Source organism: Oncorhynchus tshawytscha, linkage group LG30 (genome assembly GCF_018296145.1).
Source record: "Oncorhynchus tshawytscha isolate Ot180627B linkage group LG30, Otsh_v2.0, whole genome shotgun sequence".
NCBI lineage: Eukaryota > Metazoa > Chordata > Actinopteri > Salmoniformes > Salmonidae > Oncorhynchus > Oncorhynchus tshawytscha.
The window spans coordinates 25,129,934-25,157,585 of NC_056458.1; the positions used below are offsets into that span (position 1 = coordinate 25,129,934).

General features: G+C 45.7%; 1 protein-coding gene across 6 annotated transcripts in view; it reads left to right on the top strand.

Moving 5' to 3' along the window:
* Positions 1 to 27,652, top strand: part of LOC112229108 (homeobox protein cut-like 1) — a 227,154-nt gene that overhangs the window by 96,484 nt on the left and 103,018 nt on the right. For all 6 annotated transcript variants that reach the window (XM_042309689.1, XM_042309690.1, XM_042309694.1 and 3 more), the window contains exons 3-4: positions 5,387 to 5,434; positions 21,161 to 21,239. In XM_042309689.1, the coding sequence (XP_042165623.1) occupies positions 5,387 to 5,434; positions 21,161 to 21,239 (127 nt within the window). The remainder of the gene's footprint in view (positions 1 to 5,386; positions 5,435 to 21,160; positions 21,240 to 27,652) is intronic.

Genomic DNA, 27,652 nt, shown 5'->3' on the forward strand with positions numbered 1-27,652 from the left:
TGTCTGAGATAACTGTGTTCATGTCAGTCCATCAGAAGTTACCTGGGGAAGGAAATACATTTACATGTCATTTTCCTTCCCTCTTAGCCAAGAGGCTAGTTACAATCAATTTAATTGCGCAGTTTAGACTTTGATAAGTCCTTCATACATGGATTTGCAAGTATTGAGTATATTGTAAATGTTACAATACCTTAGTGTATACCATTTATCCACTTATCTATAAAAGGTAGACATTAGCATAGGCATAACCTAACAGTGAGGCTGCAGTTTGATGTGTGTATGTGCTCACTGGTGATGATGTACCGCCCTCACACTCACACGGTTCAGCAGACACACACTGCGGCAGGCAGGCAGCAACACGGGCAGCTCAGTTGCTCGGCATCAGGACCCCGGTTTCCTTTCTCTCCGTAACACAGCCTACATGAAGAGCTCCTTAGCCAGCGCAAGGCAATCATCGAAGAGAGAGGGAGAAAATGAAAGTGAAAGACAGAGAGACAGTGAGGGTAGGGAAAAGAAAGAGACAGAACCCCAGTGGTAGGAGGAACAGAGGCCTAGAGCGTCAGACGCAGCCCTCCTCTATTCACGGCCCTGGATTAAAGATGCATTGAGCGGTTTGTGTGTGTTGGGTCGGGGGGCTGGCCGGGACTGGGGAATGTTTTCGCGGAAAGGCATGGCCCAGTTCTTCTGGATGATCTGGTAAAAAATATCTCCCATCTGTCTCTCCAATATCTCTATAAGAGATCAGTGTATACATCAGTGTATACGCATTCATATTCTCCCGTATCTTTTGATCTTATTCTTCAGTCTATCTCAATCTCTGTTTCTCTCACTCCCTACCTCCCTCTTTGATTTGCTGGCTCATCCTCTTGTGTTTCCTCTACTTGCCCTCTGTCATGTCTGGGCCAGCGGGTCCCCCTCTCGCGGGTGTTGATGTACTGGGCAGTGGCTGAGTCACAAGCTCCCTTGTCCCTGACCGCCGACTCATCTCCTCCTGTAGCCAGCCTCAGACCAGACACAGGGGTTAGGCTCCCCTGCCTGTGCTCGGCCAGGCCAGGCCACAGCCAGCGTGAGGCTTGGCAAGCAGCCGCTTGGCTCACAGACCCAGTGGCAGGGACCGGTCAAAAGAGAGAGAACTGCCATTGTGCTACAGCAACCCAGTGACAAAGGAGGGTAGAGGTAGGTGTGGAGAGAAAGACGGAGAAAGTAAGAGCGCGAGAAATCCGTCCACTGTGCTAACCCAATGGCAGGGACAGAGAAAGAAACCATAGGAACAAATGGAGGGAGAGCGGCTCTCCACCCTCAATGACTAGACATGCTATGTTCTGCCCTCTAAAGACCAAGTGCCCTCGCTTGAAACACTCAACTCAGGACAAAAAAACCTTAAATGACACAAATGCTGCAATATTACCAAACCCAGGCACTTTCTCTCTCAATTTCATGACATAGACTAATGCTGTAGCCCTTTCTCTCTCCACGCATCACTGCTCTCCACTATAGAGATGAGAGCTCATAGGCCCGAGTAGTACACCCTCCGGGTCTCCACTGTACGCTGCTTATTTCATTGAACAATGACCACACAGGTCCAATGCACTCAAACACAAAGCGAGGGCCACTCAGTGGGTCGACCATTAAAAGGGGAGCGAGGGTTACTTAAAAGCTGAATATGAAAAGAAGCCATTGTCTATGTCCCTGACCGTCACTGGGGTAAAGAAAGTCTAGCCTAGAAGAAATTGTGTTAATGTAGCCATTGTGCTAAGAAGGTAATTGGTTAAGTAGTGTCAGGCATCCAGTGGAGGGATCCCTGAGGAAGGCCATGTCTGAAGTAAAGCTTGTAAACTCATTGTGGTATCAGACTCTTGTCCTCTTCTCCTACCTTCTTACACTTCTCACCCTCTTTCTCTCCCCTCCTTTTCCCCCTTCTCACGTTCTCTCTCCCACTGCTCCCTCCAGCTCTCTGAGGATTCCTTGTGATTGTAGTGTGTTTGTGTTATGGACCTGCAGGCTTGCCTCCCTGGAGATCTGGGCCGGTTTCCAAGACAGGGAGCTCCCTGGTGGTGGAGAATTAAAAAGAAATGCAACCACCATAACAATCCCTTTTAGTTTGAGAGGTGATGTACACTACATGACCAAAAGTATGTGGAGACCTGCTCATTGAACATCTCATTCCAAAATCATGGGCATTAATATGGAGTTGGTTCCCCCTTTGCTGCTGTAACAGCCTCCACTCTTCTGGGAAGGCTTTCCACTAGATGTTGGAACACTGCTGCGGGAACTTGCTCCCATTCAAGCCACAAATGCATCAGAAGCCAATGCCAGATTTCTGGATTGGGCTGTGCTCAGAGTATCCTGCCTTGGCAAATCGCGCTGTTAAGACACTGATGCCCTTCGCAACCACGTACCTATGTGAGAGTGGATTCTCAGCCCTCACTAGCATGAAAACTAAAATGAAAATGATTTAAGTCTGAGACTCTCTCCAATACAACCCACCATTGCAGAGTTATGTGCATCCTTTCAAGCACACCCTTCTCATTAACCTATGGTGAGTTATTCACAATTTTCAATGAACAAATAAGGTTTAATATGTAAGCTGGTTAAATAAAGAGCAAAATTATTGATTGTTATTAGTATATTATTATATGTGCCCTGGTCCTATAAGAGCTCATTTTCACTTCCCACGAGCCAGGTTGGGACAAAAAGTCATTCTTATGTTTATTAAACATATTGTATAGTGTGTGTGGCAGGCTTACAATGATGGCAAAAAACAACATTTGAGAGTGTGCTGACCCTGGTTATAGAGGGGGTACGCAGCTAGAGGTTGATTGTTTGAAGGGGTACGGGACTATAAACGTTTGGGAACCACTGTTTTAAAGAATTTGGCAGTACGTCTAACCGGCCTCACAACCCCAGACCACATGTAACTATGGCAGCCCAGGACCTCCACACCCGGCTTCTTCCCCTGTGAGATTGTCTGGTGGGGAGTGGGGGTGCTGAGGAGTATTTCTGTCTGTAATAAAGCCCTTTTGTGGGGGGAAATGAATTATGATTGGCCCTAATCTATGGATTTCACATGACTGGGAATACAGTTATGCATCTGACTGGGCACAGCCCACCCATGTCTGCACCCCTGCCCAGTCAGATGCATATCTGTATTCCCAGTCATGTGAAATCCATAGATTAGGGCCTAATGAATTTATATCAATTGACTGATTTCCTTATATGAACTGTAACTCAGTAAAATCTTTGAAATTGGTGCGTGTTCGGTTATATTTTTGGTTCAGTATATGTATGTATAGGTACAAATTGCATTTCCATGTGGTTTTCATGGACCTGCTCCCTCCATCTGAACCCCTTGTGAACCTTGTGTGTCCTGAAGATCAGTGTTTACTGGGTTAGCTTTTATTGGTCACTTGGTCTAGCCTTTTATCCGTCAGAGTAAAGATCATTTTTATGCAGTGGGGCTCTCTGTATATCAAATTTGGGGCAATTGCATTTGCAGATCTCGAGCAGTGTGTGCGTGTGTTTCCCTGTCGAGATCCAGAAAGACTTTGGAGTTCTCTTGGCCGGGGCAGGAGTGTTATGTTGAAACCAGATGTTGAGCGATGTTTCCTTTCTGTCATGTGGCCCCTTCATAAAGGTGATCTGTACGGTAGCCAGTGGCGACGGGAGATCAGCGGGCTCAGCTGCTCCCTCCAGGGGACTGGGAAAAGTCCAGCACACTAGGTACCTACCTAGCATCGCGCTAATGTTAGCTTAGCACAGCATGGTATGGTCTGGGTCAGCCAGTCCCCAGAGTCTTCCATAGAGGCTCCCTAGTTGAAGGGGGGAGGGAGGGAGGGAGGGAGGGAGGGAGGGAGGGAGGGAGGGAGGGAGGGAGGGAGGGAGGGAGGGGAAGGGAAGAGCGGGGGAGACTGGTGTAAACATCAGTCAGTCATAGGAGGCACACTTACACACATCAATGTGGAGGGAGAGAAAGTAAAACGAGAGGAGAGATGGGGAAGAGGATACAACAGAAACCCATAGGCATTTAAGAGCTCTACATTTCACACAGTTGTAATGTCTACCCTGCAAGTTAGGGTTGGTCAGCTTAAAATATATGGCCCTTCATGCATTTTGTACATTTCACAATTGACACCCGGTTTCAGTAATAGGTTACAGAGGTTCTACTGTGTCACAGGACCCCCCATGTGCTGTGCATGTGTTCTGCAAGTGTCAGAGTACACCTATACTGTATCCTGAGGGTGACTGAAATGTCCACTTGGCTAATGTGGGCCAGTCTTTTAGGAGTGTACTTGGTGTGTGTGCACATGTGTGTAAATGCATTGCATTCCACTAACTGGCTGCTGCTAACTCGGTTTCAGTGGTCAGTTCTGTTTTGGAGCATGCTGTGCATTCCTATAGGGAGGCCTCATGTAAGGCCTTTTTGTGCCCAGCTGAGATTTATTCAGGGGCGCATTTAATGACATTTTATGATCAAACACGCTCTGTTGAAATGAAAAGAGACCTTGAAATTGGCCATAATCAGATATACTTTAATGGTGAGGTGTCGCGTCGCTCCACTGTAGGTTGCCCAAGGTAAGATTCATCATTGCTTGAGTAAGGTCGGAACAACGTTTGTTTTGATTGGAGACTTTGTAAATTCACTTGTGTATGGGACTTTTATTTTCATCCGTCACAGATTCGAGACTCAACCCAGTTTCTCCCAAGTTAAACAGACAAATAACTCTCTAGAAATAGTCGGCTGTTGAAGCTGGACAATTTTTCAGGCCTAACATTACTTTTAGAAGTGAATTAATGAACAGAGCCCACATTTGCATGAACCGTCTCTACGTTTTTCTGTTTTTGCTTGAATGGTAATTTAACCAGAAACAACTGAGTCATGGCGAGAGAGGGTGAGAGGGAGAGTAAATGTATGCCACGCGCTTTTCCTTTAAGCACAGCGTCCTCTGCTCTCATTCAAGGGCAGCACAAGGTGATACTCTGTTTTGTTTTTCTTCCTCCTTTTCCCAGAGAACAAACCTTCCCTCTGGGAGGGTTTGGACAAATCAGGATCCCCATTTTCATATGTTTAATGTGTTTCTATGCTCCGTATCTGGGAACAAAAGGCAACACTCTCCCTCATCCATCAGAGTTGACAGTAGGGATTTTGCCTCGCAGAGAGAATGTAGTGAAAATGGGGCCTGGCTTTGCTAAACTAAATATATGGTTAGTTTGTAAGAGGTTTCTGCTCAATACTGTGGTGATGAAAGTCAATGACCAAGGTGTTAAAGACTGTGGAAACAGAGAATGTGGCCATTTTCACCGTATGAGAATGTATTGTGTTTTGCTCTCCCACAAGGTAGCATTGTTATGCGATGCTAATCCTTTTCCTTCTTTTTTTGTCTTGCAGGATCTGCGAAAGCAGGTAGCTCCATTGCTAAAGGGCTTCCAAGCAGAGGTGAGTGCTATTTAAAACTCTAGAACATTTAATACCTAGCTTTCCTTTATCGATTTAAGGATGTGTGTTTGTGTGTAGCCTACTGTACATCGTGTATGTTGTGAGGGATGGTGGACATTTTGTTTTTGCGGGGAGACAGTGGCCCCCTGACACACTCCATAAAGGCTGACATGTGCTGTCTCTGCCTGGCTAGACTTCTGCTGGCTGGCTGCTCTGCTCTCCTGCTGGAGGAGCCTTCCCTTCCCCAGTGGAGCCCTCGCCAGGGGAGTCTATTATTTGTGTCCTTTTATGAGGCTCTCTAGCTCCCAGCCATGTTTAAATTGCATCCCCTTAAAATATTCCAGCCAAACTGCTCCTGATCAGAGCTTCAGTCTTAAACTCCAGGCAGACATGCCTTTCTCTGTTTCATAACCCCCCACCTCCCCTGTATGTCTATGTGTCACATCGTCTGATGCAAAGCTCCCTTTGATATCTGCTAAAATGAATGCAATTGGCCTCCTGAATAATGATTTGCCAATGGGAGAAACATGTTGCCAATTGTCTCTTGTACTGAATCTCTGACTTTCTGTGTGTCTGTGTGTGAGATATTGTGGTATCATTGCCTCAGAAATGTGAGCACGGGGGTGTGGATGAGAGTAAATGAGCCAGTTTACACCAAGGGCTGATTCGCGGGTGGACAGGGGGGGTGAGGTTGCGGGCGGCTGATGGCAATAGCGCTTTAACCCTCTATTCTGAAGGGTGTGCAGGGTGGGGGTGCAATGCCCACTATGACCGCGGCGGGTTTAAATCCCTGACCCTGACAATGCGCCCTGACAGCCTAGGCCAGCCACAGGGAAGAGCGGCCCTGCCGATTTAACATTTTGTCCTGAGAGCGCCCCTTGCACTGCTCTGAAAGTATGGTAACTTCAGAATTGATTTAGGGGACTTTAATGATAATAATGTGAGCTGTGAGACTTGAGGCAGGGAGGAGGGGTGTGGGAGTGAGCGCTGTGTTTCTGGCGCCAGCTCTTAATTCCTCCTCAAGTGCCACTCCTGCAGTAAATAAGGGCTTAGCGATGTGAGGGCTTTATGGAGAGCATCTGAACAGGCCCAGCCTGACTCCTCTGAGTGCCTCCGTTGCTATACTGCTACTGCTGGGGCCTGCCTCGGCTGGAGGCACTGCCTGAATTACTACAGTCAATTCACTTTTAATCTTTGTCAAATCAGGAAAGGATTTCAATTCAATCCTATGAATCAATTAGAATACATTTTTAGAATAGGCACTGATGTGGTCACACTGGTGTTCATGTTGGCTTGAGGCACTTTCATTCTTGACAGGCAGCAATGTCTCATCCAAACAAAGTGACATCCATAAATCTGTCAACTATTTTAGGGGACAGATGCATGATAAGTGTTTGTCGACTGCAAATGTGTCCTCTGTCTTGCTTAGTGCATATTTAATTTGGTAATGATGGAGGACTGTAACATTTAGCCACTGTCAGATTGCATTTTTAATTCGGAGCATGCATTTGTGAGTCTACCTCACTAATTCATGATATAAAATGTTTTGAGTTTAGTCTGAACATAATTAAAAGGCCTGCTACTCCCTTTATATGTTATGTTTGGAGTTCTCTGCATTCTCATGGACACCAACCAGTGTATTTTTTCATGTGCAGTACACTATTTTGTATACAGTGCCTTTCAATTCCAGAAAAAGACAGTAGGTTACTTAAGACAGAAATGATACTAGAACATCACTAGTCGTCTGACCCATGAGTCATGGTCCTGTTTCTGGTTTTCCTGTTCCAGGAGGATTTACCTGTACTATGCAGTGTTACTTTGTGCAACAATTAAATACATTGTTAGAAAAAGAAGCCATGTGGTACACCTTTATTTTGATTGGTTGTTTGCTACCTCATTTGTGTTTACAACAAATTTCTCTCATGCTCAAAGAAATTCTATTACTTTCAACTCATCTAATGGGTATTATTAAGTTAATTCCACTGTACTGAGATATTTGATTATTTGAGAAATCCCTTCAGGGAAACGCAAACTGTACATTGTAGTCTTAGGCGTGCGCCTTGAAATCAAACTGTCGTTTTGATCACTTTGATGATCACATGTCTCCCAACGCTCCACAATGCTTTCTATGAGCACCATTGTGTTGCCATGTTACACCCAGCACCCCAGTCAGCTTCTTATCCCTGACAGTAATTAGTCACCACTTAATTATATTCCTATTCCTGTCGGCTCTTAAAGTATTATTTTGTTAAGTGCTCTGGATCTCCTAAAACAAAGCCCACTCTCTCACTGAGAGGCCCAAGAATTTGGCTGCCCTCTAAATGGCTGCTAAATAAAACTCCTAGCTGCTACTGCGTGCCATGACTCAGTAATTGGTCAGTGGCTGTTATCAGCCCGGCTCTGCCTTGCTATATAGGCCTATATATAGACCCCTGGACAGGAAATCCCTAATATGAAACAGAGTGTAGATGGTGCGATTTAAGAAAAGAAGACAGAATGGAAAGAAAGTACAGTAATGCCGGCTATTTTAAAGATTTTCCTTGCTTCAAATATCTGTCACCCTCGAACCCTCAAAATGTCTATCGCCGACGCCTCCCAATAAAGACGCTGCTTCAGCGACTAAAAGCACTTCTTTATAATTCAGCAGCAAGGAGTGCCATATAAATTTCATGAAGTTAAAGGGGCTGGAAAGACGGCTCCCTGTACACCTCTCTCAGGCAGGGCGGAACCGCACCGCAGCCTGTCTGGCCCATTAGCGTTCATTGTGGTTGGAGCGAGCAATTTGTGAGGGCCCCCAGGCCTATTATTGACGGAGTTAATCGCCCCTGTTTAAATCACCCCAGGTTTAAAAATACCCACTACTCCCCCCACATCACACGGGCCCGGCTCACAGGCACCAGCCTGAGTCTCCTGCAGCCATTTTAATTTATCTCCTCTGTGGATGAATAGGGCGATTGGCAAGGACAGGAGAAGTCCCTGACCTTCGCGAAGACCCAACTTATCATCTCAGGAATTTGGGGCTTCCACTTTATTTTCCATGAGCATCAGCTGGATGAGAGATAACGGTGTTCCAGATCTCAGAAATGGCTCCTCATGTGAAAGCAGTAGTGTTGACTGCTTTATTAGGGAGCAAAACAAATGACTAAATGGAGACCCGGCGAGATTCAAAGTACAGATTGTCAGATACAGAGACACAGTACACAAGCATTTCAGCTCTCCCCATAGGGGGAAGGAGAGGGAAAAAGTCAATATTTCTGCTCCCTCTGTTCCTTATACACAAGGCAGAGCATGAAGTGCGGCGCATTAGAATATATGAGATGCTCTAAGACTTCTGGAAGGCCTCAAGGGTTAGGGAGAGGAGCCAGGCAGCTAGATCTGTTTGGGTTGTTTCTCTTTCTTTCTTACTGTTTCAGTTTTTTACATTTTATTTGTGAAATGAGCGAGCGCTTCTTTTCCTGTCAGGAAATGAGAACACAATGGGGAGCAGAGCTCAGCACTCGGCACCCACAGGCCCATGTGGACACACACCACAGCAGGGGGAGGGTTGACGGGAGGGAAGGAGGGCAGGAGAGCTCAATGGCACCCCCTCTTGGGGAGAGGGGAGAGGGGGGGGATCTTTCTACCATACCACCCCCCAGTGCAACTGTAGCCTCCCCCACCTACTCACACACACTTACACATGCATGCACGTAAACAAATTCTTTCCTGGTCTCCCTTGATGCTGTCCCTACTGTCGCCAAAGCCTCGGAGGGAATCCATCCTTGCATGAAGTGTGATGTGTGAATGTGGTGTGTGACGCCACCGGGGGGTTCTCCGTCTCTCCCCGGACCATCTCTGCTTCTCCAAGACACCACTCAGAGTCTATCCCAGATGCATTTTACAGCCACAGCAGCTTGATGACGAACTGGCACTGTAAATGAAGAGGGAAGAACCAGCATCGACTCAGTCAGTAGCGTGTAAAGAAATCAGTCGCTAAGGAACTGGGTTGTGTTGGTTACTTTCTAAATGTACTCCATTAACGGTTAATAGTTACTTGTCCCAAAATATTAAGAACTTTTGGATTACCCAAACTCAGTAATGTCATCTGATTACTTTCCCCTTAAGAGGTGCAGGTTAGTAGCTGGAACAGCCACAAAGTCATAAAATATGATTTAAACATAACCCTAACCACACTGCTAACCATATGTGTAACCCTAACCTTAAATTAAGACCAAAAAGTTACCAAAAAAGTTGAAACGTTTTTACAAAGTAGCCAATTCTGACTTTGCAGCTGGTCCATCTAGAGGAAATTGATCAGTTCTACCATTTATTTATTTATTTTATTTATTTCACCTTTATTTAACCAGGTAGGCTAGTTGAGAACAAGTTCTCATTTGCAACTGCGACCTGGCCAAGATAAAGCATAGCAGTGTGAGCAGACAACACAGAGTTACACATGGAATAAACAATTAACAAGTCAATAACACAGTAGAAAACAAAGGGGGGAGTCTATATACAATGTGTGCAAAAGGCATGAGGAGGTAGGTGAATAGTTACAATTTTGCAGATTAACACTGGAGTGATAAATGATCAGATGGTCATGTACAGGTAGAGATATTGGTGTGCAAAAGAGCAGAAAAGTAAATAAATAAAAACAGTATGGGGATGAGGTAGGTGAAAATGGGTGGGCTATTTACCAATAGACTATGTACAGCAGCAGCGATCGGTTAGCTGCTCAGATAGCTGATGTTTGAAGTTGGTGAGGGAGATAAAAGTCTCCAACTTCAGCGATTTTTGCAATTCGTTCTAGTCACAGGCAGCAGAGTACTGGAACGAAAGGCGGCCAAATGAGGTGTTGGCTTTAGGGATGATCAGTGAGATACACCTGCTGGAGCGCGTGCTACGGATGGGTGTTGCCATCGTGACCAGTGAACTGAGATAAGGCGGAGCTTTACCTAGCATGGACTTGTAGATGACCTGGAGCCAGTGGGTCTGGCGACGAATATGTAATGAGGGCCAGCCGACTAGAGCATACAGGTCGCAGTGGTGGGTGGTATAAGGTGCTTTAGTGACAAAACGGATGGCACTGTGATAGACTGCATCCAGTTTGCTGAGTAGAGTGTTGGAAGCCATTTTGTAGATGACATCGCCGAAGTCGAGGATCGGTAGGATAGTCAGTTTTACTAGGGTAAGCTTGGCGGCGTGAGTGAAGGAGGCTTTGTTGCGGAATAGAAAGCCGACTCTTGATTTGATTTTCGATTGGAGATGTTTGATATGAGTCTGGAAGGAGAGTTTGCAGTCTAGCCAGACACCTAGGTACTTATAGATGTCCACATATTCAAGGTCGGAACCATCCAGGGTGGTGATGCTAGTCGGGCATGCGGGTGCAGGCAGCGATCGGTTGAAAAGCATGCATTTGGTTTTACTAGCGTTTAAGAGCAGTTGGAGGCCACGGAAGGAGTGTTGTATGGCATTGAAGCTTGTTTGGAGGTTAGATAGCACAGTGTCCAATGACGGGCCGAAAGTATATAGAATGGTGTCGTCTGCGTAGAGGTGGATCAGGGAATCGCCCGCAGCAAGAGCAACATCATTGATATATACAGAGAAAAGAGTCGGCCCGAGAATTGAACCCTGTGGCACCCCCATAGAGACTGCCAGAGGACCGGACAGCATGCCCTCCGATTTGACACACTGAACTCTGTCTGCAAAGTAATTGGTGAACCAGGCAAGGCAGTCATCCGAAAAACCGAGGCTACTGAGTCTGCCGATAAGAATATGGTGATTGACAGAGTCGAAAGCCTTGGCAAGGTCAATGAAGACGGCTTCACAGTACTGTCTTTTATCGATGGCTGTTATGATATCGTTTAGTACCTTGAGTGTGGTTGAGGTGCACCCGTGACCGGCTCGGAAACCAGATTGCACAGCGGAGAAGGTACGGTGGGATTCGAGATGGTCAGTGACCTGTTTGTTGACTTGGCTTTCGAAGACCTTAGATAGGCAGGGCAGGATGGATATAGGTCTGTAACAGTTTGGGTCCAGGGTGTCTCCCCCTTTGAAGAGGGGGATGACTGCGGCAGCTTTCCAATCCTTAGGGATCTCAGACGATATGAAAGAGAGGTTGAACAGGCTGGTAATAGGGGTTGCGACAATGGCGGCGGAAAGTTTCAGAAATAGGGGTCCAGATTGTCAAGCCCAGCTGATTTGTACGGGTCCAGGTTTTGCAGCTCTTTCAGAACATCTGCTATCTGGATTTGGGTAAAGGAGAACCTGGAGAGGCTTGGGCGAGGAGCTGCCGGGGGCGGAGCTGTTGGCCGAGGTTGGAGTAGCCAGGCGGAAGGCATGGCCAGCCGTAGAGAAATGCTTATTGAAGTTTTCGATAATCATGGATTTATCGGTGGTGACCGTGTTACCTAGCCTCAGTGCAGTGGGCAGCTGGGAGGATGTGCTCTTGTTCTCCATGGACTTCACAGTGTCCCAGAACTTTTTGGAGTTGGAGCTACAGGATGCAAACTTCTGCCTGAAGAAGCTGGCCTTAGCTTTCCTGACTGACTGCGTGTATTGGTTCCCGGACTTCCCTGAACAGTTGCATATCCCGGGGACTATTTGATGCTATTGCAGTCTGCCACAGGATGTTTTTGTGCTGGTCGAGGGCAGTCAGGTCTGGAGTGAACCAAGGGCTGTATCTGTTCTTAGTTCTGCATTTTTTGAACGGAGCATGCTTATCTAAAATGGTGAGGAAGTTACTTTTAAAGAATGACCAGGCATCCTCAACTGACGGGATGAGGTCAATGTCCTTCCAGGATACCCGGGCCAGGTCGATTAGAAAGGCCTGCTCACAGAAGTGTTTTAGGGAGCGTTTGACAGTGATGAGGGGTGGTCGTTTGACTGCGGCTCCGTAGCGGATACAGGCAATGAGGCAGTGATCGCTGAGATCCTGGTTGAAGACAGCGGAGGTGTATTTGGAGGGCCAGTTGGTCAGGATGACGTCTATGAGGGTGCCCTTGTTTACAGAGTTAGGGTTGTACCTGGTGGGTTCCTTGATGATTTGTGTGAGATTGAGGGCATCTAGCTTAGATTGTAGGACTGGCGGGGTGTTAAGCATATCCCAGTTTAGGTCACCTAACAGAACAAACTCTGAGGCTAGATGGGGGCGATCAATTCACAAATGGTGTCCAGGGCACAGCTGGGAGCTGAGGGGGGTCGGTAGCAGGCGGCAACAGTGAGAGACTTATTTCTGGAGAGAGTAATTTTCAAAATTAGTAGTTCGAACTGTTTGGGTATGGACCTGGAAAGTATGAGATTACTTTGCAGGCTATCTCTGCAGTAGACTGCAACTCCTCCCCCTTTGGCAGTTCTATCTTGACGGAAGATGTTATAGTTGGGTATGGAAATCTCTGAATTTTGGTGGCCTTCCTGAGCCAGGATTCAGACACAGCAAGGACATCAGGGTTAGCAGAGTGTGCTAGAGCAGTGAGTAAAACAAACTTAGGGAGGAGGCTTCTGATGTTGACATGCATGAAACCAAGGCTTTTTCGATCACAGAAGTCAACAAATGAGGGTGCCTGGGGACATGCAGGGCCTGGGTTTACCTCCACATCACCCGCGGAACAGAGAAGGAGTACGATGAGGGTGCGGCTAAAGGCTATCAAAACTGGTCGCCTAGAGCGTTGGGGACAGAGAATAAGAGGAGCAGGTTTCTGGGCATGGTAGAATATATTCAGGGCATAATGCGCAGACAGGGGTATGGTGGGGTGCGGGTACAGCGGAGGTAAGCCCAGGCACTGGGTGATGATGAGAGAGGTTGTATCTCTGGACATGCTGGTTGTAATGGGTGAGGTCACCGCATGAGTTGGAGGTGGGTCAAAGGAGTTATCAGGGGTATGAAGAGTAGAACTAGGGGCTCCATTGTGAACTAGAACAATGATAACTAACCTGAGCAACAGTATACAAGGCATATTGACATTTGAGAGAGACATACAGCGAGGCATACAGTAATCACAGGTGTTGAATTGGGAAAGCTAGCTAAAACAGTAGGTGAGACAACAGCTAATCAGCTAGCACAACAACAGCAGGTAAAATGGTGTTGACTAGGCAACGGGGCGACAGATAAAACATAAACAAGCAGAATAGAGTACCGTGATTAATGGACAGTCCAGAGTGCATCAGCTATGTAGCCAAGAGATCAGTGTCCAGGGGGCAGCGGTGGATGGGGCAGGGAAGCTGGACTGGCGAGTGTTATCCAGGTTGAAAAAAAAGTTAACAATGACTAAATAGCTTGTAGCTAGTTAGCTGGTTAGCTTCTGGAGGTTCTTGAGTGTGTTCTAAAAATTAAAAATAATAGCGATTCCGTATCACATTGGGTGAGGCAGGTTTCCGGAAAGGTATAAACAGATTAAAAATCAAGAAGAGATAGAAAGTAAATATGGGTCCGGTGAGTGTTTGGGACGCGGCGATTCAGACGGTTAGCAGGCCTGTGCTAACAAGCTAACAGTTCGTAGGACCGGGCTAGACAAGCTAGCAGTTAGCAGGCCTGTGCTAACAAGCTAACAGTTCGTAGGCCCGAGCTAGACAAGCTAGCAGTTAGCAGGCCTGTGCTAACAAGCTAACAGTTCGTAGGCCCGGGCTAAACAAGGTAGCAGTTAGCGGACCGGGGAGACAAGCTAGCAGTTAGCAGGCCGAGTTTAGCAAGCAGGGAGATAGCGAGGGCTAGAGAGTTGGCCTCTGGGGACGTCGCGATGGGGTGAGTCTGTTTATTCCTCTTCATGCGGTGACATCGATAGACCGGTCGTGGGCCCGGGTATTGTAGCCCAGGAGTATGCTACGGTGGTAGTACAGGTGCGCTGGCCGGGCTAGCTTCACGCTAAGTGGGTGGAAGCGCTAGCCAGGAGTAATCATCCGGGGTTGCGGTTTAGCTAGATAGCTAGTTGTGAAGATCCAGCTGAAAAATGTTCCGTTTGCGGTGGGAATCCAGGGATGAATCCGGGGATGAAAAATAAATAGGTCCGTTATGCTCTGGTTAGAGTCGCGTTGTTCGAGCTGGCGAGAGCTTTCCGAGCTAAAGGTTAGCTTAGCTGATGACCGGTTAGCTGAAGACCGCTAGCATAGCTGGTGGTTAGCTGGCTAGCTTCAGTTGAGGGGTTCCGGTTCTGAAGTAAATATAAATACTTTAGGAAAAATAGCTACATTGGGTGAGGCGGGTTGCAGGAGAGTATTTGGAAGTATTTGGAAGCTTAGGTTTAGCAAAATGTTTTTGAAGAAAAATATGTAAAAAACGAAAATTAGACGATATATACAAGGGACACGACGAGACAGGACGACTTACTGCTACGCCATCTTGGACACTTTTTGACTACCATAAGGAGAATACTCATCCCAATAAACGTCAAGAGGCATTAAAAGAGGAAAAAAATGAATATTACCAATTGACCGACCTCTTGCAGGATAAATCAATGTTAGAGTTTACTGAGTTTACTAGCTGACCATAAATGGATGTTGCATTTTACTTTATGTGTTGGTCATGTAGGCTTCTTCCAACCCATTGCTTTCTACTTCAGATAATAATACGATTTAGTCTGTATCTTTACATTTAAAAAACTGTCTGTCGGAGTCCCAGTCATTCCAATTCATTTAATACCCCTTGATCTTCAAGAAGAGGACTTGGAAATATAGATTAGCCTAATTGTTTTACCTAAGCATAACCCAAAAATTAAGAACTAATTATCCTACTCTGTTTATGATTTTGTTGTCATGGAGGACTGATTGGGGCTCATTGGTTCAAGCTGAAAAATAAATGGTGCTATTGAAATGGCATGCTTTGAGCACTAGCGAAAAATGCTATTTGTATGTGGAAAACTAGATGCTCTCACTTAAATTAAACTTGTTTTGACAGTATGGAGCACAATACCACAGGGGATGTTAGAAGGGAGGAACTCAAACTTTTATTCCATAGACTGGGATCTGCTCTAAGAGCGCGTTTTCACTGGCTGTCCACTGGGAGCGTATTCGTTAGGCTGATTCTGTTTGAAAACGTTTCTTAAACGGAAATGGGAGTTTTTTAAAAGTATCTGTAATCTGATGACAATATTTTTGCTGGTAAAGTAACAGACTACAGTTAGTTTTTTTGTAATCCCTTACATGTAATCTGTTACTCTCCAACCCTGATAAGGAATGAGATTTAAATGTGAGTAAATTGTTAGTACGCAGTGTAGGCTATTATTTTATTTAAAGGCACACCGAATCAGTGTGCCACTTCCAAACCCCACAAAGCCTAGTCAGGCAACCGAATGCTACAGAGAGACCTTCAGGAGACGTGATGGCTGTGGCAGAGAGAGACACGTACAAAGTGGCATAGGAGTGGGACAAATGCAGGAAGTCACTACTGATTTTGCATAATTGCGGTGTAATTTTGGATGTCTGTCTCGTCGTAAGGGCACCGGGAGCCCAGGGAGAAGGCTGTGAAAGTTAAGTTGGCAGCTCGCACAGCGCTGTGATTAGCTCAACTCTCAGACATTGTGTGTGTGTGTGTGTGTGTGTGTGTGTGTGTGTGTGTGTGTGTGTGTGTGTGTGTGTGTGTGTGTGTGTGTGTGTGTGTGTGTGTGTTAGTGTGTTAGCATAGGCATACAGTAAAAAGGGGAGACTGGGATGGGCCTCAACTTATATCAGGTTATTAAAAGTTTTCAAAAGGATTCTGTGTGAATTGGGTGGCAGGTAGCCTGGTGGTTAGAGCATTGGGACAGTAACTGAAAAGGTTGCTGGATCAAATCCCTTAGCTGACAAGGTAAAAATCTGTTCAAATCAAATTTTATTTGTCACATACACATGGTTAGCAGATGTTAATGCGAGTGTAGCGAAATGCTTGTCCTTCTAGTTCCGACCATGCAGTAATATCTAACCTAACAATTTCACAACAGCACACAAGTGTAAAGGAATTAATAAGAATATGTACATAAAAATATATGATGGTATAGAGTACAGTATATACATATGAGATGAGTAATGTAGGTTATGTAAACATTATATAAAGTGGCCAGTGATACATTTATTACCTCAATTTTCCATTATTAAAGTGGCTAGAGATGAGTTAGTATGTTGGCAGCAGCCACTCAATGTTAGTGATGGCTGTTTAACAGTTTGATGGCCTTGAGATAGAAGCCGTTTTTCAGTCTCTCGGTCCCCACTTTGATGCACCTGTACTGACCTCACCTTCTGGATGATAGTGGGGTGAACAGGCAGTGGCTCGGGTGGTTGTTGTCCTTGATGATCTTTTTGGCCTTCCTGTGACATCGGGTGGTGTAGGTGTCCTGGAGGGCAGGTAGTTTGCCCCAGTGATGCGTTGTGCAGACCTCACTACCCTCTGGAGAGCCTTACAGTTGTGGGCGGAGCAGTTGCCGTGTCGTCTGCAAACTTGATGATTGAGGTGGAGGCGTGCATGGCCACGCAGTCATGGGTGAACAGGGAGTACAGGAGAGGGCTGAGAATGCACCCTTGTGGGGCACCAGTGTTGAGGATCAGCGGGGTGGAGATGTTGTTTCCTACCCTCACCACCTGGGGGCAGCCCGTCAGGACCGTTGTTCTGACCCTGAACAAAGCAGTTAACCCAATGTTCCTCGGTAGGCCGTCATCGCAAATAGGAATTTGTTCTTAACTGACTTGCTTAGTTAAATAAAGGTTACATTTTTAAAAATGTGTGTGATTGTGTAAAGACATACCTGCCCCTGTTCTCGAACACACTCCTCTCTACCGTATCCTTGAGTCAGATGTCCCTCCTTCTGTATATGATTAAGCTACGCTCTCTCCAGCGCCTCCCACCCTGATGGCACACAAAGAGAGGGGGTGACTGTGGTGATGGCACAGGGTGGTGCTCGTTCTCTGATTTCCCTATGGCACTGACGCTGATTCCAGGCGACGCCCGAACTGCCCCAGAGGAGCAATGTGTCAGCCATCACAGACCATCAATGTGTGACGCCGTTTCGCTCCTCCATCCTATCCCAGCTCCACTCTTATGATGAGATCTTTAATGTTGTACGAGGTAAACGTTGGCTGTAATCACAGATCTAGGATCAGATTACCAAATACCCAATCCTCACCACCATTAGGGGGATTAGAAAACATCTGACCCTGGACCAGTGGTTAGAGGAACATCAACCTACTTCTAATGTAAGGCTACAGCGATGAGGAAAATTAGTAGAACTATATATCCATACTACGGTAGCTGCCTGCAAGTAGGCCTAGTGTGTTAGGCCCGCCATATGACAACCCCAGGTGACACCGAGATGAAGAGAGGGAGCTAGCTAGCTGTTTCCTGTTTCCCTAGGAAGCCCAGAGGATGCTCTAAGTCACCGTCCTCTCAGACTATAATTCCCCGCTTAAAAGAAAGCTGCAAAGCCAGTAATCCCTCCTACCCAACCCAAAAAGAAGCACACTCAAACACACACACACACATATACTCTCTCTCCCCCGCACACGCACACCACTCCGGATCAGTTATCCACAGCTTAAAACCTGCTCTGCAATTAAGGGGTTAGGCCAGGTCACAGACAGAGACAAGCAGGCCAACGGTTTCCCCTGGCCCCTAAGCCGATGCCAAAGCCTTCCTTGTGTTTCATCTAGCTCCCGCTAGTGTCATTAGGCTAGCAACCACCGTCTATTTTTAAGTTGTTCCCGCACCCCTAAAGAGTCCAGATGGTTCATTGGAGGTGTGTTATGCTATACCTGTGAGCTGGTCAGCTTTGGCGTCGGCCCAAATCTCGCCTTTTTAACACAAACGGACTAACACACACACGCACACACAGAGAGGAATCATCTGTTTGTGTCTTTGTATGTGTGTGTGTGTGTGTGTGTGTGATCATTCAGAAGGCAGCACGGCCGGCGTTGCCAGATGCCCTCCCCTGTCAGAATGTGTATGGGACTGCATTGGAGAGAGAGGCAGATAATCTGCACTGAGCCATGGCCGCACAGTCACGCAGGACCTTGGCACACACACACACACACATACACACACACACACACGTACACACACACACTCCAGGTGCCATCCATCCCATTACCTTACCTCTCTCTCCCTCCTCAACCCCCCCAGTCACTATCTATCCCACTTCACCTTCTCCCCCTTTCTCTTCACTTTCAATGGAAAGCCAAAGAGGGAAGCAGCCTTTTCCTGACAAGATGTCTGGTGGATCCCTTTGCCCAGTAAGCAGGGAACATTAATTGCTCCATCTGCGATAGAGAGGAGAGAAAGCGGGGAGAGCGAGAGAGGGAGGGAGGGAGGGGGAACTTGGGAACTTGGCGCTGCCTAGTTTGGATCCAGATGTTTTCCAGAAAAAGCCCATTTGAACATGTTTCATTTCTCTCTCCCATAGGAGCAAAGAGTGACTGGGGCTCACTGGCGTTTGTCAGTGGCAACTGCCTGCTTCGCTCCATAAATCAAAACCTCTAACAGAGTCTGGGCAGGAGACGTCCAAAACATTGTTTTTATTTGATTTCTCCTTTAGGAACCCACTGTTTGGTGTCTGTAAACACTGTAGTTCTGGACACTTTTAACTTTGTGTGTAAGTTGCTGACTTGCAGTTGTACTGTGCCACATCTTTTTGTGAATTTGAGCAAACACTGCCACCCTATGGGTTAGGAAGGAAAGTGTAAATGTTGGGGGGAGGTGGTACGTATGCGTGTGTGTTGGGGGGAGGTGGATGGGACAAATAGAACTCCTTTCCTCTTCGGTTGGTCTAAGTGTTTGTGCTTTTAGTCCAAAAAACACTTGAAGTAGATCCTGGCTGACTGACACTAGCAGTGTGGTACAGTAGCTCTCCCCTGCTTCCCCCTCCCTCCCTCCCCTCCTCCCATCCCCTCCTCTACCCAGGGATGACCCAGTTAGCTGGCTTTGGCCCAGTTCAGAGGCGATGCCAGGACTGGCTGGCTGGCTGCTCACACTCCCAGAGCAGTGGAGGAACGCACAGTCAGGCCTGGACTGGGCTCTCAGGAGACACCACAGACACACACAACACACACGCACACGCTACCTCTGGGCTGCTCGGTGCAACCTCAACAACAGCCACACACATGAAGACTCTGAACCCCACAGTGGGCTGGCCCACTGTCTATCATTAGCTCATATAGCTAGGCCAATGAGACACCTTTCTTACTCTTATACACTGCAGGTAGAAGTCTGCAAGTGGATTAAAAAAGTACTTTACTATGGTAGTTTACTATGGTAGTTTACCTAGGCCAAATGGTGAATATCTTGAAAAGGAAGAACAGTATAGTTGGTCATTTTGACGACCAATACGTCTTTATCTTGTTGAATAAAGGTTATACTGTATTATTTTTCTCTGAAGAGTGGTATTAGATCCAAATGACTTACATTGGCCATCTATACATTAGGAAATGATTTTATTGACAGTGCATGATTGCGAGGTGGTGTAATGTATAGAGCACAGCTCTGGCTTTAAGGGTTTAGCATGCTTATGTGTGTGTGTTAGATCATATAAAACGGGTGTGTGATGGTGTACATAGAGTACTCACCACTAATATAGTTGCTTCCATGTGACTGAAAGCTGATCCAAAATGCATCAACGCGTGGGGGGTTATAATAGTGTGAGAGGGCCGATGCATTACGTCTGTCACATGACCCAAAGATGGTGTTTAACCAACCATCCACCAACCAACCACGCAATTTAAAAAGGCTTGGACAAAACCCTTTCTCCTCTCTCGCCAGCTGTTGCCCAGTGTGGTACTGAGGGCGAGAGAGGGTTCAGGGAAGAGTCATCTGTGGCCTGCATTTTTCCTCCTCTCCCTATCTCTCCAAGGGCCAAGGATGAATATGGTACAGTATTTGACTGTATGTCCAAAGTGTGTTTTCTTTCTTTTAGACGGTATTTGAGAGGCAATCTGGAATGGATGTTGAGCCACACAGACTGTTGCTGTTGTGTTCTATCCTGATTCATGAAGTACTTTTGCAACATCTATAATGTTTAGTTTTATGGGCGGGTATTTGTGATCTATAGTGTTGGTTTGGAGCTAAAAAAGAACTATTTTTGAAACCTCTTGAAATCATAAATCTGTGATTTTTGAGCCATGTGCAGTACATTGTAGTTAATGTAAAAGCAATGCTGCAGTGCTGTATCATATCACCTGTGTACTACAGAAATGTCATGACTATAGAAGAAGACCTCTGCCACAGCTCTATACTCCTGTACTTGATTGTTGAGGAACTTGAAGCAAGGTCTGTGGTGCCTCTTGGCCCAACCCCAAATCACGTCACCTTCTTCATGACTCATTGGTTAGCTGCCTTGGTGCTTTCCAGTTTTAGGAGAGCTCTGTCTGCCCAGCCCACAGCAGTGAAGCACTCAGTACCCATGATTAACTGAGAGGGTTGGAAGCTCAATCTCTTTTAGCAGGTTGTTACTAAATTACATTAATGAAATTACTATTCATGTGTTTTTAAGACTGAAATTCTGTGGTCAATAGATCTGTGTGGATATCGTAGCACTAATAGATCTGAAAATGTTTAAAATGAAAACATTTTTATATAAACCAGATTCATGTTGAACTACATTGGATATGTGACTATTTGTCCTGTAAAACTAGATTAATCTTGATGGAATGAATAGTATAGGGAAGATGATGCCAAAGTATAAAAGCCTTTATAAGCCGGAAAATGTGATTATGGTTGTTGGGGTGTTGTCTGAAAAAAATGTATCATCTCGACTATCTCTCCCTTTTCTTAACCAATCTCTCCATCTCTCCTTTCAGATCGACGCAGTGAGTAAAAGAAGTAAGGAGTCAGAGGCTGCCTTCCTAAACGTGTACAAGAGATTCATCGATGTCCCAGGTAAGTCTCATCACAACTGTGTATGCGAGGCACCGTAAACACATCTGTCATGTTTATGAGGCACATGTCTCTGGCGCCACATATACGTGCATACACAGACACGTTCCTGATGACTTCTCTTGGTGTTCCTGAGACAATGTGCGTCCAGGAGCCCTGTGAGTGCCGAGCGGTAGGGAAATTGGGAAGGGATGGGGAGTAGGGCATACACTGTGATTTAAACATCTACCAGCCACTCAGATTTCTTACCAGCCAAAAATATTTTGGGGGAATAAAATTTACTCCAACAAAAAAAATTAAAACGGATGAGCATGCTTTGTAATGTTTCTAGAACATAGCGTGCGTTACTAGTAAGAAGTAACTAATGTGGTATATTTATGCAATAAGGCCAGATAGGGTGTGGTAAATGGCCAATTTACCACTGCTAAGGGCTGTTCTTATGCACAGCGCAACGTGGAGTGCCTGGACACAGGTATATTGGCCATATATCACAAACCCCCGAGGTGCCTTATTGCTATTATAAACTGGTTACCAAAGTGATTAGAGAAGTAAAAATGTAAGTTTGTCATATCTGTGGTATACGGTCTGATATACCACGGCTGTCAGCCAATCAGCATTCAGGGCTCAAACCACCCATGTTATAATGAATAATTATGTTTTTGTGACCTGATATAACCAAAATAACACATTAGACAAATTTCACCTTCCCCTTTAAGGGCAGGAGGTTACCGTGGTATCAGGACTCAGTCATGTCTGTGCCTGTTAGATTGAGTCTGACTAGTAGAAGCGTTGTATTCTCTTCCCTAGCATTTGAAACTCGAACATAGACAAACAACATAGCTTGTGAACAAAACAATGTAAATAGCCAAGAAACACAAGGACAACGTCTCACTTCAGTAGACTTTCGTTTAAAGTAAATTAGATAAACTCTTATGCCTGTGCACAGCACTTCTAAAAATGAATCTTTTACTTAGCTCTTCACGTGTGCACAGCACCCAGCCAGGCAGTGATGCAGCGCAAGGTGGAATAGGCTATATAGGATTCATAGTTCTTTGATTTTGTTGCGTTTCATTTACCACCTATGAAGCAAAATGGCGGAAATACTTAGAAAACAGCTGCTGCAGCTTTTATTTGACTATAAATGACTATTTTACTATTTTTTTTCACAAATGCGAGTGAAATGCGTGCACTATGGAGCCCTGACCAACCTCCAATGTGGCTGGTGAAATACACATCTTACCCGCCAAAACCTACCTGCAGGTGGCGGTTGTTCATTTTAGGTCCTGATGGAGAGTACATTGATGATTTCAACACACTGACAGACACACAGTCACTGCTAACACCAGTGTTGTTGTCCATGGAGATCTCCTGGCCAATGGTTTTTCCACCTAACTGAAGCACTAGAGGACTTGGATAGGCTGACTAATAGTGGAAACAGACAGTTAGCAGTGGAGGTCGACTGGACTGGAGTGTGTGTTTGTCTGTGACCGACTGAGCTTTTTGAGCTGACTCGATCCTGTGTGTGTGGCTGTGTGTGTGTCTTCCTGTGTGTGTGCAGCTGGCTGTCTGTCTGAAACACATTTCCTCCTTGGTGAACCTTATGGACACACAAATGCGAACAGACACACACAGAGGCCTGTAGGAGCAAGCATGCTGGCCTGGGGAACCACGTAGTACATGCGTAAATTACTGCTTTTGTGTTTTGGAGATCCCAGACACACACACACACACACACACACACACACACACACACAGCTCAAAGCCTGCCAAGACAGAGGAGCAGCACCTAGAGACCTCTTTGCCTTGGCTCTCTTACGTGGTGTGTGTGTGTTGTCTGCCTGTGTGGGAAAATCTAGGAATGTCTGTATTATCATTGTAATCTGCATCCTGTCCATTCTTGTCTCCATGTCTGAGGATGAGAGATCACTACTCCACTGATTATCTCACAGATGTGTTTGTGATCACACAGACCTAGCGTCAGTGTGTCCACCCTTTTGAGCTCTTTTGAACACACCAAGGAAAATACACGCACCTTACCTCACTCTCATCCTGATGACACTTTGCAATAGAATGTCAAAGTTGACAGGTGTCTCCACCCGTCTGCCCTCTAGCCTTCTCATGCAACCTTTGGAAATATTCACACTGTTCTCACAGACAGCCTAGTGTTCTGCAGCAGGCTGGACTGGCTGCACTGAGCAGTTGGCACTGTCTCACTCCTTCTGCTCAGAACACACACACATGCCCATCCAGACAGGGCTGGTGCCACCGCCTGTCTAGTGAAGGGACAATCTCCTGGTTAGAAGTCTAGGGAGGACATGGAGAGAAAGATTCCATGTGACACACACTGTAGTTTGTCTGTTCTGGAGAGAGCAGCAGTAGAGTGGTAGGACCTGGGACTAGGCCCACAGAGACAGGCTATGTTGTACAGTCCAGTACTGTGACAACAGTCATCATCACCCTAATGTCACAGTATGACCTTCTCTCCTGTCAGTTTGTTTAATCATATGGGGTATTCAAAGCACACATAACAAGAGTATCATCCTAACTAATATAATAAAAAATTAAATGGGACTGAAAGATGAGATCCATTATAACCCTTCAAGGATGTTTGTCTAGTGTTACTTTTTATGATAAGAAATTAAAGTACATTTTAAATAAAACATGTAAAAAGGTATTTGTCAGCAGGTTTGACTAACAGTGAAATGCTTAAGAGATTTTCCAACAGAGTTAAAGATAAACAAGCAAATAAAAAATAGAAATAGTGTACACAGTGAATAACGGATAACAATGACGAGTAAAAAATAACCTGGGTGTTTATACAGGGAGTATCAGCAGCAAGTCAATGTGCAGGGGTACGAGGTAATTGAGGTAGATAGTGTATGTACATATAGGTAGGTGTGAAGTGACTAGGCAATAGGATAGGTAATAGACAGTTGTGTGTGTGGCGTCAGTACACGTGTGTATGTGTCGGGGTGTCAGTATGTGGAGTCTGGGTAGAGTTCAGTGTGTGTGTGTTTAGAGTCAGTGCAGGAGAGTGTATGTGTTTCACAATCAAATAGTGATTTATGAGAAACATAACATGGGAACAGGCTGTCCAAGGCTAGATCTTTCAGAATATTAGATTACACTGTGTATGACGCAGGGTGTCAGAACTCAGGACAACAAAGTTGACATAATGGGCCTTTGATAATGCTGTTGTGTCCTCAATGGCTTGTCTGGTGTTGGAGAATGTATCGCTTCTCCCTCCAAGGACGTGTGTGTGAGTATCTGAGTGTGTGAGTGTGTGTGTGTGTGTGTGTGTGTGTGTGTACTCAGAGGAGAATAGAGGCGCTGGATGTCTTTCATCTCTAAGATCAGACCTCTTCCCCCTCCCTCTCTTCTGCTGTTTCCAGACTGCCTTAAATATGCTCTCATATGCTTGTACACTGACGGTATAAAACATTAAGAACACCTTCCAAATATTGAGTTGCACCCCCTTTTGCCCTCAGAACAGCCTCAATTTGTCAGGACATGAACTCTACAAGGTGTCGAAAGTGTTCCACAGTTGTGTCAAATTATCTGGATGTCCTTTGCGTGGTGGACCATTCTTGATACACACGGAAACCAGCAGCATTTCAGGTCTTGACACAAACCGGTGCGCATCTACCATCATATCCCGTTCAAAGGCACTTAAATATTTTGTCTTACCCATTCAGCTTTCATCTGGAGTCACCTGGTCAGACTGTCATGGAAAGAGCAGGTGTTCCAAATGTTTTGTATACTTAGTCTACTCACCCTCGCCCTCTTCGTCTCTTTTTTTATCTCCCTCTTTCTTTCCCTCTCTAGTCTCTATCACTTTTCATATCCCTCCTCTTCCTCCCCCTTCCCCCTAGCTTCCTCCTCCTATTCTCTTTCTCTCAGGGCCAGGGGGTCTAATGTAATCACATGATTATATAATTAACCCAGCTGTCTCATTAAAGAAAATCAACTGGAATTGGGGCATAATTAGTCATACGCCAATTAGTGACCGTGTCAATGCCGGGCACTGATGAGGCCAGGGCTGGCAAGACTGGCAGCGCCCAACATGGAGGGTGGGGAGGACTCAGTGTTAGAACACCCTGCCAGTCTCCACATCCCAACCCCTCCCTATCCATCCCTTACTCATTACCATCATCACAATCTCTGACCTTGACTCAAAAGAGGACCACAATCAGTCATAGACTTTTTCCTGTCATCCGCAATGTGTTTTACTGTTTTTGATGAATTAAATGATTCAATATGTACATCAATACATCTACAGTTTTCACCACTGTGGGTTGTGTCTATGCTGTACTACTATTGGATAGATACTGTACAGTCTGTTTACAGGAATGTATTGATGTCCCATGGGTTTTTCTGTCCCTAAGATAAGTCATCATCATTGTCCGGAAACCTAGGTAGCTCCCCTCTTCCTATCTCTCTTTTCCTCTCTCATTCATTGTCCCTGCCTCTCTCTCTCTCATGCCCTTTTGCTTTTCCTCTCTGTCTTACTCTCTTTTCCTCTCTTCCTCTCCTTTGTCTGGCCTGTGTGTGTGGTGGCAACAGCAGCGCTGTCTCAGCTCTCCAGCTTTGCTCTGTGCGAATGGGGGCAGCTATACATAGCTCTGCTGCTCTGGCACACACACACACACACACACACACACACACACACACACACACACACACACACACACACACACACACACACACACACACACACACACACAGAAGTCATCAGTCAGCCTCGCGTGACTCGCCCTGGCCACTCAGTCACAACCAGGCACAGAGACACAAAACCCCACTCTAGACCTTACTGTTGCAGTGCATGGAAGTATGTTGGAATGGAGTGAGGAGTAGAGGTTAGAGACTGACTGGATGGGTGTGATCTCCTCAGTGAAACGATCTTCAAAACATGTTACACTACTAGCTACATACACATCAAGCTGTTGAACTTTGAAGATCTGCTCTGATGTTAGACATGCTTGGTAATACAGTGGGGCAAAAAAGTATTTAGTCAGTCACCAATTGTGCAAGTTCTCCATCTTAAAAAGATGAGAGAGGCCTGTAATTTTCATCATAGGTACACTTCAACTATGACAGACAAAATGAGAAAAAAAATCCAGAAAATCACATTGTAGGATTTTTAATGAATTTATTTGCAAATTATGGTGGAAAATAAGTATTTGGTCACCTACAAACAAGCAAGATTTCTGGCTCTCACAGACCTGTAACTTCTTCTTTACGAGGCTCCTCTGTCCTCCACTCATTACCTGTATTAATGGCACCTGTTTGAACTTGTTATCAGTATAAAAGACACCTGTCCACAACCTCAAACAGTCACACTCCAAACTCCACTATGGCCAAGACCAAAGAGCTGTCAAAGGACACCAGAAACAAAATTGTAGATGTGCACCAAGCTGGGAAGACTGAATCTGCAATAGGTAAGCAGCTTGGTTTGAAGAAATCAACTGTGGAAGCAATTATTAGGAAATAGAAGACATACAAGACCACTGATAATCTCCCTCGATCTGGGGCTCCACGCAAGATCTCACCCCGTGGGGTCAAAATGATCACAAGAACGGTGAGCAAAAATCCCAGAACCACACGGGGGGGACCTAGTGAATGACCTGCAGAGAGCTGGGACCAAAGTAACAAAGCCTACCATCAGTAACACACTATGCTGCTAGGGACTCAAATGCTACAGTGCCAGACGTGTCCCCCTGCTTAAGCCAGTACATGTCCAGGCCCGTCTGAAGTTTGCTAGAGAGCATTTGGATGATCCAGAAGAAGATTGGGAGAATGTCAGATGAAACCAAAATATAACTTTTTGGTAAAAACTCAACTCGTCGTGTTTGGAGGACAAAGAATGCTGAGTTGCATCCAAAGAACACCATACCTACTGTGAAGCATGGGGGTGGAAACATCATGGTTTGGGGCTGTTTTTCTGCAAAAGGACCAGGACGGCTGATCCGTGGAAAGGAAATAATGAATGGGGCCATGTATCGTGAGATTTTGAGTGAAAACCTCCTTCCTTCAGCAAGAGCATTGAAGATTAAACGTGGCTGGGTCTTTCAGCATGACAATGATCCCAAACACACCGCCCGGGCAACGAAGGAGTGGCTTCGTAAGAAGCATTTCAAGGTCCTGGAGTGGCCTAGCCAGTCTCCAGATCTCAACCCCATAGAACATTTTTGGAGGGAGTTGAAAAGTCTGTGTTGCCCAGCAACAGCCCCAAAACATCACTGCTCTAGAGGAGATCTGCATGGAGGAATGGGCCAAAATACCAGCAACAGTGTGTGAAAACCTTGTGAAGACTTACAGAAAACATTTGACCTCTGTCATTGCCAACAAAGGGTATATAACAAAGTATTGAGAAACCTTTGTTATTGACCAAATACTTATTTTCCACCATCATTTGC